This window comes from Oncorhynchus keta, chromosome 10, assembly GCF_023373465.1.
Source record: "Oncorhynchus keta strain PuntledgeMale-10-30-2019 chromosome 10, Oket_V2, whole genome shotgun sequence".
Lineage (NCBI taxonomy): Eukaryota > Metazoa > Chordata > Actinopteri > Salmoniformes > Salmonidae > Oncorhynchus > Oncorhynchus keta.
In genome coordinates, this window is record NC_068430.1 from 11,213,057 (window position 1) to 11,232,200 (window position 19,144).

General features: G+C 49.6%; 1 protein-coding gene across 1 annotated transcript in view; it reads right to left on the minus strand.

Annotated features, from left to right (window-relative positions):
* The window catches only part of LOC127932611 (copine-8-like), a 472,696-nt gene extending 465,582 nt beyond the window's left edge, over window positions 1–7,114 (minus strand). The window contains exons 1-2 of the mRNA XM_052528628.1: window positions 6,898–7,114; window positions 6,522–6,762 (exon numbers count right to left, since the gene is read on the minus strand). Coding sequence (XP_052384588.1) covers window positions 6,522–6,631 — 110 coding nt within the window. The 5' untranslated portion in view covers window positions 6,632–6,762; window positions 6,898–7,114. The remainder of the gene's footprint in view (window positions 1–6,521; window positions 6,763–6,897) is intronic.
* Window positions 7,115–19,144: the final 12,030 nt, after the last annotated feature.

Genomic DNA, 19,144 nt, shown 5'->3' on the forward strand with positions numbered 1-19,144 from the left:
AGTACAGGACACTATGGTAGAATACAGGACACTATGGTAGAGTACAGGACACTATGGTAGAGTACAGGACACTATGGTAGAGTACAGTACACTATGGTAGAGTACAGGACACTATGGTAGAATACAGGACACTATGGTAGAGTACAGGACACTATGGTAGAGTACAGGACACTATGGTAGAGTACAGGACACTATGGTAGAGTACAGGACACTATGGTAGAGTACAGGACACTATGGTAGAGTACAGGACACTATGGTAGAGTACAGGACACTATGGTAGAGTACAGGACACTATGGTAGAGTACAGGACACTATGGTAGAATACAGGACACTATGGTAGAGTACAGGACACTATGGTAGAGTACAGTACTTGAGCCCTGCCAGTAATACACTGTAAAAGTATTTCTTTCACTGCCATTCTGACTCACAATGCATCCGGCAACAGCCTTAACAAAAGCTATGCACATAGATTTGTAATGCCTCGAACTGCTCAATGGTTGGATGTGGAAAGACTTGAGAAGCGTGACAGATTGATGTATGATGTGGAATGTACAGATTCTGTGGAATTTGCGATGGGATGAATGCGTCGTTTGGTGACACATAGGTGGAAAAATTGAAAAATTACATTTCAAGGTGAATTGCTTTGAATCATAAATGTCCCATTAGCACTGCATATTACACGGTCGTTATAGAAATGTGTATAAAATATATATATAAATATATATATAAATATATATATATAATGATTTCATCATATAGAAGGAACATGACTAAATAGATTTCATTCACATATTCAACACTGACACTAAGACTGAGTGAACACCCACACTGGAGAATACAACCAATGGGTGAACACCCACACTGGAGAATACAACCAATGGCTGAACACCCACACTGGAGAATAGAACCAATGGGTGAACACCCACACTGGAGAATACAACCAATGGGTGAACACCCACACTGGAGAATACAACCAATGGGTGAACACCCACACTGGAGAATACAACCAATGGCTGAACACCCACACTGGAGAATAGAACCAATGGGTGAACACCCACACTGGAGAATACAACCAATGGGTGAACACCCACACTGGAGAATACAACCAATGGGTGAACACCCACACTTGAATACAACCAATGGGTGAACACCCACACTGGAGAATACAACCAATGGGTGAACACCCACATGGAGAATACAACCAATGGGTGAACACCCACACTGGAGAATACAACCAATGGGTGAACACCCACACTGGAGAATACAACCAATGGGTGAACACCCACACTGGAGAATACAACCAATGGGTGAACACCCACACTGGAGAATACAACCAATGGGTGAATAACACTGGAGAATACAACCAATGGGTGAACACCCACACTGGAGAATACAACCAATGGGTGAATACCCACACTGGAGAATACAACCAATGAACACCCACACTGGAGAATACAACCAATGGGTGAACACCCACACTGGAGAATACAACCAATGGCTGAACACCCACACTGGAGAATACAACCAATGGGTGAACACCCACACTGGAGAATACAACCAATGGGTGAACACCCACACTGGAGAATACAACCAATGGGTGAACACCCACACTGGAGAATACAACCAATGGGTGAACACCCACACTGGAGAATACAACCAATGGGTGAACACCCACACTGGAGAATACAACCAATGGGTGAACACCCACACTGGAGAATACAACCAATGGGTGAACACCCACACTGGAGAATACAACCAATGGCTGAACACCCACACTGGAGAATACAACCAATGGGTGAACACCCACACTGGAGAATACAACCAATGGGTGAACACCCACACTGGAGAATACAACCAATGGGTGAACACCCACACTGGAGAATACAACCAATGGTGAACACCCACACTGAACAACCCACACTGGAGAATACAACCAATGGGTGAACACCCACACTGGAGAATACAACCAATGGGTGAACACCCACACTGGAGAATACAACCAATGGGTGAACACCCACACTGGAGAATACAACCAATGGGTGAACACCCACACTGGAGAATACAACCAATGGGTGAACACCCACACTGGAGAATACAACCAATGGGTGAACACCCACACTGGAGAATACAACCAATGGGTGAACACCCACACTGGAGAATACAACCAATGGGTGAACACCCACACTGGAGAATACAACCAATGGGTGAACACCCACACTGGAGAATACAACCAATGGGTGAACACCCACACTGGAGAATACAACCAATGGGTGAACACCCACACTGGAGAATACAACCAATGGGTGAACACCCACACTGGAGAATACAACCAATGGGTGAACACCCACACTGGAGAATACAACCAATGGGTGAACACCCACACTGGAGAATACAACCAATGGGTGAACACCCACACTGGAGAATACAACCAATGGGTGAACACCCACACTGGAGAATACAACCAATGGGTGAACACCCACACTGGAGAATACAACCAATGGGTGAACACCCACACTGGAGAATACAACCAATGGGTGAACACCCACACTGGAGAATACAACCAATGGGTGAACAACACTGGAGAATACAACCAATGGGTGAACACCCACACTGGAGAATACAACCAATGGGTGAACACCCACACTGGAGAATACAACCAATGGGTGAACACCCACACTGGAGAATACAACCAATGGGTGAACACCCACACTGGAGAATACAACCAATGGGTGAACACCCACACTGGAGAATACAACCAATGGGTGAACACCCACACTGGAGAATACAACCAATGGGTGAACACCCACACTGGAGAATACAACCAATGGGTGAACACCAATGGGTGAACACCCACACTGGAGAATACAACCAATGGGTGAACACCCACACTGGAGAATACAACCAATGGGTGAACACCCACACTGGAGAATACAACCAATGGGTGAACACCCACACTGGAGAATACAACCAATGGGTGAACACCCACACTGGAGAATACAACCAATGGGTGAACACCCACACTGGAGAATACAACCAATGGGTGAACACCCACACTGGAGAATACAACCAATGGGTGAACACCCACACTGGAGAATACAACCAATGGGTGAACACCCACACTGGAGAATACAACCAATGGCTGAACACCCACACTGGAGAATACAACCAATGGGTGAACACCCACACTGGAGAATACAACCAATGGGTGAACACCCACACTGGAGAATACAACCAATGGGTGAACACCCACACTGGAGAATACAACCAATGGGTGAACACCCACACTGGAGAATACAACCAATGGGTGAACACCCACACTGGAGAATACAACCAATGGCTGAACACCCACACTGGAGAATACAACCAATGGGTGAACACCCACACTGGAGAATACAACCAATGGGTGAACACCCACACTGGAGAATACAACCAATGGCTGAACACTCACACTGGAGAATACAACCAATGGGTGAACACCCACACTGGAGAATACAACCAATGGCTGAACACCCACGCTGGAGAATACAACCAATGGGTGAACACCCACACTGGAGAATACAACCAATGGGTGAACACCCACACTGGAGAATACAACCAATGGGTGAACACCCACACTGGAGAATACAACCAATGGGTGAACACACAGGCACAATTATACATACCTTCACTAAAATAAATGATTCACCAATTACACCGTTGCAATAGGAAGAGACAAGGTGCCATTGACAAACCCCAAACTCCCTTTGTCTGAATCCAACTACAGTATTTAGCTGAATGAATGAAAGATACCAAATGCTGAATGAGATCAGTGAGCGAAAATGAGATTAAATCGCACATGATCACACAAACTCACTCTAAAAATCTGTGTTGGTCGGTGCACCCTCTAGCTGTCCAGAAGTCTTTTTTGTTAACTTTGAGTGTTAAGCGTCACTACAGTCCTTGGTTCGAATCCTGGCTGTATCACATCTGGCTGTGATTGGGAGTCCCATAGGGCGGCACACAATTGGCCTAGTGTCATCAGGGGTAGGCCGTCATTGTAAATAAGAATTTGTTCTTAACTGACTTGCCTAGGTACATTTTTAAAAAAGCAAGGCCACTTATTTCTCATAAAGTGTCTTAAAGTAGGAGTGCTGATTTAGGATCAGGTCCTCCCTGTCCATGTGATCTAAAAGGACCAGTATTCAGTCATAGTGCTGATCTAGGATCAGGTCCTCCCTGTCCATGTGATCTAAAAGGACCAGTATTCAGTCATAGTGCTGATCTAGGATCAGGTCCTCCCTGTCCATGTGATCTAAAAGGACCAGTATTCAGTCATAGTGCTGATCTAGGATCAGGTCCTCCCTGTCCATGTGATCTAAAAGGACCAGTATTCAATCATAGTGCTGATATAGGATCTGGTCCTCCCTGTCCATATGATCTAAAGGACCAGTATTCAGTCATAGTGCTGATCTAGGATCAGGTCCTCCCTGTGTCCTTGGCTGGCATCTGGTTAGATATGGAAAGGAAGGTGAGGACACTACGGGGAGAATGGGGCTGGTTGGTAATGTTTGATTCTCCCTCTGTGCTTCTGTGATTACCTGAGAGGGAGGCGGGACGCAGAGGAGAGAGATGAATGTGATGCACAGTTAGTAATTTAGCAGACGCTCTTATCCAGAGACTCAGTTAGTAATTTAGCAGATGCTCTTATCCAGAGACTCAGTTAGTCATTTAGCCGACGCTCTTATCCAGAGACTCAGTTAGTCATTTAGCAGACACTCTTATCCAGAGAGACTCAGTTAGTCATTTAGCAGACGCTCTTATCCAGAGACTCAGTTAGTCATTTAGCAGACGCTCTTATCCAGAGACTCAGTTAGTCATTTAGCAGACGCTCTTATCCAGAGAGACTCATTTAGTAATTTAGCAGACGCTCTTATCCAGAGAGACTCAGTTAGTCATTTAGCCGACGCTCTTATCCAGAGACTCAGTTAGTCATTTAGCAGACGCTCTCATCCAGAGAGACTCAGTTAGTCATTTAGCAGACGCTCTTATCCAGAGATTTAGTTAGTAATTTAGCAGACGCTCTTACCCAGAGAGACTCAGTTTGTCACTAGATAGCTTGGTGGGACAAGACCAAACAGATACATTTTAGTGACTCTAAAATGGAAGGAAGGAAGGAAGGGAGGAAGTGATGTTTTATGACCTGAGGCCTTGAAAACAGCACTGCCTTGCTCGTATGTGACTGAATACAGAATCTAGCTCCGATTCATCACTCATCTAAAATAGACAAAATAGACCAAAAAAATGCACATGCGGCACATGCACGCACACACACAGCATTGTGGACTCAAGTGGTTTCTTGCATCACTTAACACAGACTTACAGACACACCCACATCGACACATACCACACATACACTGAGGGGGCATCAAAATGCACGTCGTCCTAAACCCTGTACGCTAATATACACTGGAGTACAGGGTCATTCATAACCATTAACAACAACAACACCATTAGCCAACGCATGATAACACAGTGCAGCTGATCTATTCAGCATTCATCCAGCCAGCTAATGTTTCTAAAGAGTGGCTGGATGAGGAGTGATGAACAGATGCTGGAGCTTAATTTGATCACCCTGTTGCAGGATAACTTTTCTGCAATGGAGGAAGTGTAAAACGTGTAGTTTATTTGAGGATTAAATAGGATTTTGAAGTTTGTAATTTCCACTTCAAATTGTCAGACTTAATTTTTCCTTAAACAAAAATGTATCAACCCCTAAACAAATGTCCATTAATTATAATCCACATAATAATTCACATTTCCAGTTGCTTCAGGATTATTTCCTGCTGTAGTAAACTGGCTCAAATGAAGACCCCACATCTGTATGTAGAATGAAAACGACCTCCATAATAGACAAACAAAGAGCAGAAATCTACCCGGGTAGATGCCTCTCATTGTTTTCAATCCAAGTGCAACATTCCTCACTCAAAGAATTGACCCATAAATGTTTTTTTTAAAGATGTGAAGTAGCTAAATTTAAATAGCAGGGACGCAGTTGAAGAACTTCATTCCAATTTCCGCGATACCGACACCTCCCTGTCTTGTATTGCTCAGCCGCACCCTACCTTGGTTGAATACAGATATAGCAGTTCCCACCCAAAACCCCTCCACTGTCAGAGAATCTTCCCTATCCATGTTGTATATTTCTATAACCCCTTACCATAACGCATGGCCAGTTAGGACGCAATAGGAGTTGAACACTACTTGCGGAGTGTTGTTCGTTTTCACGTTTAAAAAAAAAATGTGTGTACTTTAAAGGTGTTGCCAAACATCACATCACAGCACTCACTCACTCACTCACTCACTCACTCACTCACTCACTCACTCACTCACTCACTCACTCACTCACTCACTCACTCACCACACACAAAAACTTAGGATATTCAAACAAGTGGACTTTGTTTCCATTATGTGTCCCCAACTGACTACAACAAGAATAGCACTACTGGAGATGAAAGGCTCCCGGCCCACTGGGGTTAACTCACCTGCAGGAGACGGTGATCTCTACTTTAGTGGCGGGGATGTTCCCGGTGATCGGGTCGAACTCGTACACCGAGGCCATGTCCTCCAGCTTGTCCATCACGTCCCCCTCCATAGGGGCAAGCGCGAGGGCGAGCGCGCGGGGCGGCTCGGGAGCGATCCGTGACTCGCACAGCCTGGCCCCGGTCGAACGCGTGTTGGGTGGTGATTGTGTCGTTTCCAAACTCCCGGTGGGTCGCGAGAACACTGAGAGAGCCAGCCAGGGAGAGAGAGACAGAGAGAGAGAGATTCAGGGAAACTGGACACCAACAGCTCTCTGGAGAAGCACACTTGACGAACTATCCATAGATGTGCAGTGCCGTTTAGGCTGGGGAGACCTACCGTTCTGCCACGCTAGCTGCAGCTGATACCGCAACGCTCACGGTAACAGCAGGCAGCGCATCATAGGGGAGTAACCTGGTGACCTGCTCTCTGCGTGTCAAGAGGAGCTCTACTCCATCGGCTGATGAGCAGACTGAGCGGACCGGAGACTGAAGAGAGAGAACGCGGTTTCTACACTACACTACTACTCTCTCCTCCACCTCCCTCCATTTCCCATCCTCCCTCCCACATGCGATTCCACGCGGGCGTTCCCAGCCAGCCTCCCGGCTATATGCGCACAGCTGGATGCTTCTGTAAAGCCTTCATTCAGGTGTCATAGCTGGTCATCTATTTTGACACATATATCCGTGGTGTTTATGTGGATTCACCTTAAAGCTACATTATAAAAATAGCCGAATTTATTCTGTCTGTCATATTTTGCTGAATCCATTGTATGCATTTTGCAGATAGGTAATGACACCGTCTGCCATTTCAGTTTTGTCGATTCATTCAGTCAGTGTTGTCATTACATTACTGTGAGAGTGGCAATAAATCTTCATTAAAAGTGCGCCTCGTTTCAGCACCACAGTAGTGGACAGCTCCCCCGTCGCCTGCGCTGCAAGAGCTGCTTTTACAGGGCAATACTACAACTCGTTTTCTGTGGAGGTTCATGAACACACAGGGAATCTGCAGACGGCCTCTAAGCCACAGAGGATAGTGTTGCTTTTATAGGGCAATTACAACTCGTTTTCTGTGGAGGTTCATGAACACACAGGGAATCTGCAGACGGCCTCTAAGCCACAGAGGATAGTGATGCTTTTTCATCCGTAAAAGTGACCCTCCACCTCCAATAAGAGCTCTATTGTTCTCTCTTTCTTCTTTTCTTTCCTCTCTCTCTCCCCTCGCTCTCTCTCTCTCACACACACACCCCAGCACACACACCAACACACTAGGGAGGCAAAGCAAGGCAGTCAGCCAGAGAGCAGTTGGTTGTTTACCTCTCTATACTAGGAAATGATTGAACACTGCTCCGGAAATCAATTTACCCCTTCTCTGTCTGTAACATGGACTCACCCTGTCTCTGTCTGTAACATGGACTCACCCTGTCTCTGTCTGTAACATGGGCTCACCCTGTCTCTGTCTGTAACATGGACTCACCCTGTCTCTGTCTGTAACATGGACTCACCCTGTCTCTGTCTGTAACATGGACTCACCCTGTCTCACATTTACATTTACATGGACTCATCCTGTCTCTGCCTGCATAACATGGACCTCAGCCCTGCATCTAAATCTTGTCTGTAACATGGACTTACCCTTACTTACCCTATCCTAGGTATTCCTTAACATGGACTCAGGTGTCTCTGTCTGTAACATGATTGACTCACCCTGTCCTGGCTGTAACATGGAGGGAGTTTGTTCCACCATGGGGGCCAGACCATTTACAGTTTTGACTGGGCTGAGCGGGAAGTACTTCCTCAGTGGTAGGGAGGCGAGCAGGCCAGAGGTGGATGAACGTAGTGCCCTTGTTTGGGTGTAGGGCCTGATCAGAGCCTGGAGGTACTGAGGTGCCGTTCCCCTCACAGCTCAGTCTCTGTCTGTAACATGGGCTCACCCTGTCTCTGTCTGTAACATGGACTCACCCTGTCTCTGTCTGTAACATGGGCTCACCCTGTCTCTGTCTGTAACATGGACTCACCCTGTCTCTGTCTGTAACATGGACTCACCCTGTCTCTGTCTGTAACATGGACTCACCCTGTCTCTGTCTGTAACATGGACTCACCCTGTCTCTGCCTGTAACATGGACTCACCCTGTCTCTGTCTGTAACATGGACTCACCCTGTCTCTGTCTGTAACATGGACTCACCCTGTCTCTGTATGTAACATGGACTCACCCCTTCTCTGTCTGTAACATGGGCTCACCCTGTCTCTGTCTGTAACATATCACCCTGTCTCTGTATGTAACATGGGCTCACTCTGTCTCTGTCTGTAACATGGGCTCACCCTGTCTCTGTCTGTAACATGGGCTCACCCTGTCTCTGTCTGTAACATGGGCTCACCCTGTCTCTGCCTGTAACATGGGCTCACCCTGTCTCTGCCTGTAACATGGACTCACCCTGTCTCTGTCTGTAACATGGACTCACCCTGTCTCTGTCTGTAACATGGGCTCACCCTGTCTCTGTCTGTAACATGGACTCACCCTGTCTCTGTCTGTAACATGGACTCACCCTGTCTCTGTCTGTAACATGGACTCACCCTGTCTCTGTCTGTAACATGGACTCACCCTGTCTCTGCCTGTAACATGGACTGACCCTGTCTCTGTCTGTAACATGGTTTCACCCTGTCTCTGCCTGTAACATGGACTCACCCTGTCTCTGCCTGTAACATGGACTCACCCTGTCTCTGTCTGTAACATGGACTCACCCTGTCTCTGCCTGTAACATGGAATCACCCTGTCTCTGCCTGTAACATGGGCTCACCCTGTCTCTGTCTGTAACATGGACTCACCCTGTCTCTGCCTGTAACATGTCACCCTGTCTCTGCCTGTAACATGGGCTCACCCTGTCTCTGTCTGTAACATGGACTCACCCTGTCTCTGCCTGTAACATGGACTCACCCTGTCTCTGTCTGTAACATGGACTCACCCTGTCTCTGCCTGTAACATGGACTCACCCTGTCTCTGTCTGTAACATGGACTCACCCTGTCTCTGTCTGTAACATGGACTCACCCTGTCTCTGTCTGTAACATGGGCTCACCCTGTCTCTGTCTGTAACATATCACCCTGTCTCTGTATGTAACATGGGCTCACCCTGTCTCTGTCTGTAACATATCACCCTGTCTCTGTATGTAACATGGGCTCACCCTGTCTCTGTCTGTAACATGGACTCACCCTGTCTCTGCCTGTAACATGGACTCACCCTGTCTCTGTCTGTAACATGGACTCACCCTGTCTCTGCCTGTAACATGGGCTCACCCTGTCTCTGCCTGTAACATGGGCTCATCCTGTCTCTGTCTGTAACATGGACTCACCCTGTCTCTGCCTGTAACATGGACTCACCCTGTCTCTGCCTGTAACATGGGCTCATCCTGTCTCTGTCTGTAACATGGACTCACCCTGTCTCTGCCTGTAACATGGGCTCACCCTGTCTCTGTCTGTAACATGGTCTCACCCTTCTCTGTCTGTAACATGGACTCACCCTGTCTCTGTCTGTAACATGGGCTCACCCTGTCTCTGTCTGTAACATGGTCTCACCCTTCTCTGTCTGTAACATGGACTCACCCTGTCTCTGTCTGTAACATGGGCTCACCCTGTCTCTGTCTGTAACATGGTCTCACCCTTCTCTGTCTGTAACATGGACTCACCCTGTCTCTGTCTGTAACATGGGCTCACCCTGTCTCTGCCTGTAACATGGGCTCACCCTGTCTCTGCCTGTAACATGGACTCACCCTGTCTCTGCCTGTAACATGGGCTCACCCTGTCTCTGCCTGTAACATGGACTCACCCTGTCTCTGTCTGTAACATGGGCTCACCCTGTCTCTGCCTGTAACATGGGCTCACCCTGTCTCTGCCTGTAACATGGGCTCACCCTGTCTCTGTCTGTAACATGGGCTCACCCTGTCTCTGTCTGTAACATGGGCTCACCCTGTCTCTGCCTGTAACATGGGCTCACCCTGTCTCTGCCTGTAACATGGGCTCACCCTGTCTCTGTCTGTAACATGGGCTCACCCTGTCTCTGTCTGTAACATGGACTCACCCTGTCTCTGTCTGTAACATGGGCTCACCCTGTCTCTGTCTGTAACATGGTCTCACCCTTCTCTGTCTGTAACATGGACTCACCCTGTCTCTGCCTGTAACATGGGCTCACCCTGTCTCTGCCTGTAACATGGGCTCACCCTGTCTCTGTCTGTAACATGGACTCACCCTGTCTCTGCCTGTAACATGTCACCCTGTCTCTGCCTGTAACATGGGCTCACCCTGTCTCTGTCTGTAACATGGACTCACCCTGTCTCTGCCTGTAACATGGACTCACCCTGTCTCTGTCTGTAACATGGACTCACCCTGTCTCTGTCTGTAACATGGACTCACCCTGTCTCTGTCTGTAACATGGACTCACCCTGTCTCTGTCTGTAACATGGGCTCACCCTGTCTCTGTCTGTAACATGGTCTCACCCTGTCTCTGTCTGTAACATGGGCTCACCCTGTCTCTGTCTGTAACATGGGCTCACCCTGTCTCTGCCTGTAACATGGGCTCACCCTGTCTCTGTCTGTAACATGGACTCACCCTGTCTCTGCCTGTAACATGGACTCACCCTGTCTCTGTCTGTAACATGGACTCACCCTGTCTCTGCCTGTAACATGGCTCACCCTGTCTCTGCCTGTAACATGGGCTCACCCTGTCTCTGTCTGTAACATGGGCTCACCCTGTCTCTGTCTGTAACATGGGCTCACCCTGTCTCTGTCTGTAACATGGGCTCACCCTGTCTCTGTCTGTAACATGGGCTCACCCTGTCTCTGTCTGTAACATGGGCTCACCCTGTCTCTGCCTGTAACATGGGCTCACCCTGTCTCTGCCTGTAACATGGACTCACCCTGTCTCTGTCTGTAACATGGACTCACCCTGTCTCTGTCTGTAACATGGGCTCACCCTGTCTCTGTCTGTAACATGGACTCACCCTGTCTCTGTCTGTAACATGGACTCACCCTGTCTCTGTCTGTAACATGGACTCACCCTGTCTCTGTCTGTAACATGGACTCACCCTGTCTCTGTCTGTAACATGGACTCACCCTGTCTCTGTCTGTAACATGGACTCACCCTGTCTCTGCCTGTAACATGGACTCACCCTGTCTCTGCCTGTAACATGGACTCACCCTGTCTCTGTCTGTAACATGGACTCACCCTGTCTCTGCCTGTAACATGGACTCACCCTGTCTCTGCCTGTAACATGGGCTCACCCTGTCTCTGTCTGTAACATGGACTCACCCTGTCTCTGCCTGTAACATGGACTCACCCTGTCTCTGCCTGTAACATGGGCTCACCCTGTCTCTGTCTGTAACATGGACTCACCCTGTCTCTGTCTGTAACATGGACTCACCCTGTCTCTGTCTGTAACATGGACTCACCCTGTCTCTGTCTGTAACATGGACTCACCCTGTCTCTGTCTGTAACATGGACTCACCCTGTCTCTGTATGTAACATGGACTCACCCCTTCTCTGTCTGTAACATGGGCTCACCCTGTCTCTGTCTGTAACATATCACCCTGTCTCTGTCTGTAACATGGGCTCACCCTGTCTCTGTCTGTAACATATCACCCTGTCTCTGTATGTAACATGGGCTCACCCTGTCTCTGTCTGTAACATGGGCTCACCCTGTCTCTGCCTGTAACATGGACTCACCCTGTCTCTGTCTGTAACATGGACTCACCCTGTCTCTGCCTGTAACATGGACTCACCCTGTCTCTGCCTGTAACATGGGCTCATCCTGTCTCTGTCTGTAACATGGACTCACCCTGTCTCTGCCTGTAACATGGGCTCACCCTGTCTCTGTCTGTAACATGGGCTCACCCTGTCTCTGTCTGTAACATGGACTCACCCTGTCTCTGCCTGTAACATGGGCTCACCCTGTCTCTGTCTGTAACATGGTCTCACCCTTCTCTGTCTGTAACATGGACTCACCCTGTCTCTGTCTGTAACATGGGCTCACCCTGTCTCTGTCTGTAACATGGTCTCACCCTTCTCTGTCTGTAACATGGACTCACCCTGTCTCTGTCTGTAACATGGGCTCACCCTGTCTCTGCCTGTAACATGGGCTCACCCTGTCTCTGTCTGTAACATGGGCTCACCCTGTCTCTGTCTGTAACATGGGCTCACCCTGTCTCTGCCTGTAACATGGGCTCACCCTGTCTCTGCCTGTAACATGGGCTCACCCTGTCTCTGCCTGTAACATGGGCTCACCCTGTCTCTGCCTGTAACATGGGCTCACCCTGTCTCTGTCTGTAACATGGGCTCACCCTGTCTCTGCCTGTAACATGGGCTCACCCTGTCTCTGCCTGTAACATGGGCTCACCCTGTCTCTGCCTGTAACATGGGCTCACCCTGTCTCTGTCTGTAACATGGGCTCACCCTGTCTCTGCCTGTAACATGGGCTCACCCTGTCTCTGCCTGTAACATGGACTCACCCTGTCTCTGTCTGTAACATGGTCTCACCCTTCTCTGTCTGTAACATGGACTCACCCTGTCTCTGTCTGTAACATGGGCTCACCCTGTCTCTGTCTGTAACATGGTCTCACCCTTCTCTGTCTGTATCATGGACTCACCCTGTCTCTGCCTGTAACATGGAATCACCCTGTCTCTGCCTGTAACATGGGCTCACCCTGTCTCTGTCTGTAACATGGACTCACCCTGTCTCTGCCTGTAACATGTCACCCTGTCTCTGCCTGTAACATGGGCTCACCCTGTCTCTGTCTGTAACATGGACTCACCCTGTCTCTGCCTGTAACATGGACTCACCCTGTCTCTGTCTGTAACATGGACTCACCCTGTCTCTGCCTGTAACATGGACTCACCCTGTCTCTGTCTGTAACATGGACTCACCCTGTCTCTGTCTGTAACATGGACTCACCCTGTCTCTGTCTGTAACATGGACTCACCCCTTCTCTGTCTGTAACATGGGCTCACCCTGTCTCTGCCTGTAACATGGACTCACCCTGTCTCTGTCTGTAACATGGACTCACCCTGTCTCTGTCTGTAACATCTGTCTGTAACATGGACTCACCCTGTCTCTGTCTGTAACATGGACTCACCCTGTCTCTGCCTGTAACATGGACTCACCCTGTCTCTGCCTGTAACATGGGCTCACCCTGTCTCTGTCTGTAACATGGACTCACCCTGTCTCTGCCTGTAACATGGGCTCACCCTGTCTCTGTCTGTAACATGGTCTCACCCTGTCTCTGTCTGTAACATGGACTCACCCTGTCTCTGTCTGTAACATGGGCTCACCCTGTCTCTGTCTGTAACATGGTCTCACCCTGTCTCTGTCTGTAACATGGACTCACCCTGTCTCTGTCTGTAACATGGGCTCACCCTGTCTCTGTCTGTAACATGGTCTCACCCTGTCTCTGTCTGTAACATGGACTCACCCTGTCTCTGTCTGTAACATGGGCTCACCCTGTCTCTGTCTGTAACATGGGCTCACCCTGTCTCTGCCTGTAACATGGGCTCACCCTGTCTCTGCCTGTAACATGGGCTCACCCTGTCTCTGCCTGTAACATGGACTCACCCTGTCTCTGTCTGTAACATGGTCTCACCCTGTCTCTGTCTGTAACATGGCTCACCCTGTCTCTGTCTGTAACATGGGCTCACCCTGTCTCTGTCTGTAACATGGGCTCACCCTGTCTCTGCCTGTAACATGGGCTCACCCTGTCTCTGCCTGTAACATGGGCTCACCCTGTCTCTGCCTGTAACATGGGCTCACCCTGTCTCTGCCTGTAACATGGACTCACCCTGTCTCTGCCTGTAACATGGGCTCACCCTGTCTCTGCCTGTAACATGGACTCACCCTGTCTCTGTCTGTAACATGGTCTCACCCTTCTCTGTCTGTAACATGGACTCACCCTGTCTCTGTCTGTAACATGGGCTCACCCTGTCTCTGTCTGTAACATGGTCTCACCCTGTCTCTGTCTGTAACATGGGCTCACCCTGTCTCTGCCTGTAACATGGGCTCACCCTGTCTCTGCCTGTAACATGGGCTCACCCTGTCTCTGTCTGTAACATGGACTCACCCTGTCTCTGCCTGTAACATGCTCACCCTGTCTCTGCCTGTAACATGGGCTCACCCTGTCTCTGTCTGTAACATGGACTCACCCTGTCTCTGTCTGTAACATGGACTCACCCTGTCTCTGTCTGTAACATGGACTCACCCTGTCTCTGCCTGTAACATGGACTCACCCTGTCTCTGTCTGTAACATGGACTCACCCTGTCTCTGTCTGTAACATGGACTCACCCTGTCTCTGCCTGTAACATGGACTCACCCTTCTCTGTCTGTAACATGGGCTCACCCTGTCTCTGTCTGTAACATGGGCTCACCCTGTCTCTGCCTGTAACATGGGCTCACCCTGTCTCTGCCTGTAACATGGGCTCACCCTGTCTCTGCCTGTAACATGGACTCACCCTGTCTCTGTCTGTAACATGGACTCACCCTGTCTCTGCCTGTAACATGGACTCACCCTGTCTCTGCCTGTAACATGGGCTCATCCTGTCCCTGTCTCTGTCTCTGCCTGTAACATGGGCTCACCCTGTCTCTGTCTGTAACATGGTCTCACCCTGTCTCTGTCTGTAACATGGACTCACCCTGTCTCTGTCTGTAACATGGGCTCACCCTGTCTCTGTCTGTAACATGGTCTCACCCTTCTCTGTCTGTAACATGGACTCACCCTGTCTCTGTCTGTAACATGGGCTCACCCTGTCTCTGTCTGTAACATGGTCTCACCCTTCTCTGTCTGTAACATGGACTCACCCTGTCTCTGTCTGTAACATGGGCTCACCCTGTCTCTGCCTGTAACATGGGCTCACCCTGTCTCTGCCTGTAACATGGGCTCACCCTGTCTCTGCCTGTAACATGGGCTCACCCTGTCTCTGCCTGTAACATGGACTCACCCTGTCTCTGTCTGTAACATGGGCTCACCCTGTCTCTGCCTGTAACATGGGCTCACCCTGTCTCTGCCTGTAACATGGGCTCACCCTGTCTCTGTCTGTAACATGGGCTCACCCTGTCTCTGTCTGTAACATGGGCTCACCCTGTCTCTGCCTGTAACATGGGCTCACCCTGTCTCTGCCTGTAACATGGGCTCACCCTGTCTCTGTCTGTAACATGGGCTCACCCTGTCTCTGCCTGTAACATGGGCTCACCCTGTCTCTGCCTGTAACATGGACTCACCCTGTCTCTGTCTGTAACATGGTCTCACCCTTCTCTGTCTGTAACATGGACTCACCCTGTCTGTCTGTAACATGGGCTCACCCTGTCTCTGTCTGTAACATGGACTCACCCTGTCTCTGTCTGTAACATGGACTCACCCTGTCTCTGCCTGTAACATGGGCTCACCCTGTCTCTGTCTGTAACATGGGCTCACCCTGTCTCTGTCTGTAACATGGACTCACCCTGTCTCTGCCTGTAACTCACCCTGTCTCTCTGTAACATGGGCTCACCCTGTCTCTGTCTGTAACATGGACTCACCCTGTCTCTGCCTGTAACATGGACTCACCCTGTCTCTGTCTGTAACATGGACTCACCCTGTCTCTGTCTGTAACATGGACTCACCCTGTCTCTGTCTGTAACATGGACTCACCCTGTCTCTGTCTGTAACATGGACTCACCCTGTCTCTGTCTGTAACATGGACTCACCCCTGTCTCTGTCTGTAACATGGGCTCACCCTGTCTCTGTCTGTAACATGGGCTCACCCTGTCTCTGTCTGTAACATATCACCCTGTCTCTGTCTGTAACATGGGCTCACCCTGTCTCTGTCTGTAACATGGACTCACCCTGTCTCTGCCTGTAACATGGACTCACCCTGTCTCTGTCTGTAACATGGACTCACCCTGTCTCTGTCTGTAACATGGGCTCACCCTGTCTCTGTCTGTAACATGGGCTCATCCTGTCTCTGTCTGTAACATGGGCTCACCCTGTCTCTGTCTGTAACATGGACTCACCCTGTCTCTGTCTGTAACATGGGCTCATCCTGTCTCTGTCTGTAACATGGACTCACCCTGTCTCTGTCTGTAACATGGGCTCACCCTGTCTCTGTCTGTAACATGGTCTCACCCTGTCTCTGTCTGTAACATGGACTCACCCTGTCTCTGTCTGTAACATGGCTCACCCTGTCTCTGTCTGTAACATGGACTCACCCTGTCTCTGTCTGTAACATGGGCTCACCCTGTCTCTGTCTGTAACATGGTCTCAACCTTCTCTGTCTGTAACATGGACTCACCCTGTCTCTGTCTGTAACATGGGCTCACCCTGTCTCTGCCTGTAACATGGGCTCACCCTGTCTCTGCCTGTAACATGGGCTCACCCTGTCTCTGCCTGTAACATGGGCTCACCCTGTCTCTGCCTGTAACATGGGCTCACCCTGTCTCTGCCTGTAACATGGACTCACCCTGTCTCTGTCTGTAACATGGGCTCACCCTGTCTCTGCCTGTAACATGGGCTCATCCTGTCTCTGCCTGTAACATGGGCTCACCCTGTCTCTGTCTGTAACATGGACTCACCCTGTCTCTGCCTGTAACATGGGCTCACCCTGTCTCCTGTAACATGGGCTCTGTCTCTGTAACATGGGCTCACCCTGTCTCTGTCTGTAACATGGGCTCACCCTGTCTCTGTCTGTAACATGGACTCACCCTGTCTCTGTCTGTAACATGGTCTCACCCTGTCTCTGTCTGTAACATGGACTCACCCTGTCTCTGTCTGTAACATGGGCTCACCCTGTCTCTGTCTGTAACATGGTCTCACCCTTCTCCCTGGTCTCTGTCTCTGTAACATGGCTCACCCTGTCTCTGCCTGTAACATGGGCTCACCCTGTCTCTGCCTGTAACATGGGCTCACCCTGTCTCTGCCTGTAACATGGGCTCACCCTGTCTCTGCCTGTAACATGGGCTCACCCTGTCTCTGCCTGTAACATGGGCTCACCCTGTCTCTGCCTGTAACATGGGCTCACCCTGTCTCTGCCTGTAACATGGGCTCACCCTGTCTCTGCCTGTAACATGGGCTCACCCTGTCTCTGTCTGTAACATGGGCTCACCCTGTCTCTGTCTGTAACATGGACTCACCCTGTCTCTGTCTGTAACATGGACTCACCCTGTCTCTGCCTGTAACATGGGCTCACCCTGTCTCTGCCTGTAACATGGGCTCACCCTGTCTCTGCCTGTAACATGGGCTCACCCTGTCTCTGTCTGTAACATGGACTCATCCTGTCTCTGTCTGTAACATGGACTCACCCCTTCTCTGTCTGTAACATGGGCTCACCCTGTCTCTGTCTGTAACATGTCACCCTGTCTCTGCCTGTAACATGGACTCACCCTGTCTCTGTCTGTAACATGTCACCCTGTCTCTGCCTGTAACATGGGCTCACCCTGTCTCTGTCTGTAACATGGACTCATCCTGTCTCTGCCTGTAACATGGGCTCATCCTGTCTCTGCCTGTAACATGGGCTCATCCTGTCTCTGCCTGTAACATGGACTCACCCTGTCTCTGTCTGTAACATGGACTCATCCTGTCTCTGCCTGTAACATGGGCTCATCCTGTCTCTGCCTGTAACATGGGCTCATCCTGTCTCTGCCTGTAACATGGGCTCACCCTGTCTCTGCCTGTAACATGGACTCACCCTGTCTCTGTCTGTAACATGGGCTCACCCTGTCTCTGCCTGTAACATGGACTCACCCTGTCTCTGCCTGTAACATGGACTCACCCTGTCTCTGCCTGTAACATGGGCTCACCCTGTCTCTGTCTGTAACATGGGCTCACCCTGTCTCTGTCTGTAACATGGACTCACCCTGTCTCTGTCTGTAACATGGACTCACCCTGTCTCTGTCTGTAACATGGGCTCACCCTGTCTCTGTCTGTAACATGGGCTCACCCTGTCTCTGTCTGTAACATGGGCTCACCCTGTCTCTGTCTGTAACATGGACTCACCCTGTCTCTGTCTGTAACATGGGCTCACCCTGTCTCTATCTGTAACATGGGCTCACCCTGTCTGTAACATGGGCTCACCCTGTCTCTGTCTGTAACATGGGCTCACCCTGTCTCTGTCTGTAACATGGACTCACCCTGTCTCTGTCTGTAACATATCACCCTGTCTCTGTCTGTAACATGGACTCACCCTGTCTCTGTCTGTAACATGGACTCACCCTGTCTCTGTCTGTAACATGGGCTCACCCTGTCTCTGTCTGTAACATGGGCTCACCCTGTCTCTGTCTGTAACATGTCACCCTGTCTCTGTCTGTAACATGGGCTCACCCCTGTCTCACCCTGTCTCTGTCTGTAACATGGACTCACCCTGTCTCTGTCTGTAACATATCACCCTGTCTCTGTCTGTTACATGGACTCACCCTGTCTCTGTCTGTAACATGGACTCACCCTGTCTCTGTCTGTAACATGGACTCACCCTGTCTCTGTCTGTAACATGGACTCACCCTGTCTCTGTCTGTAACATGGGCTCACCCTGTCTCTGTCTGTAACATGGACTCACCCTGTCTCTGTCTGTAACATGTCACCCTGT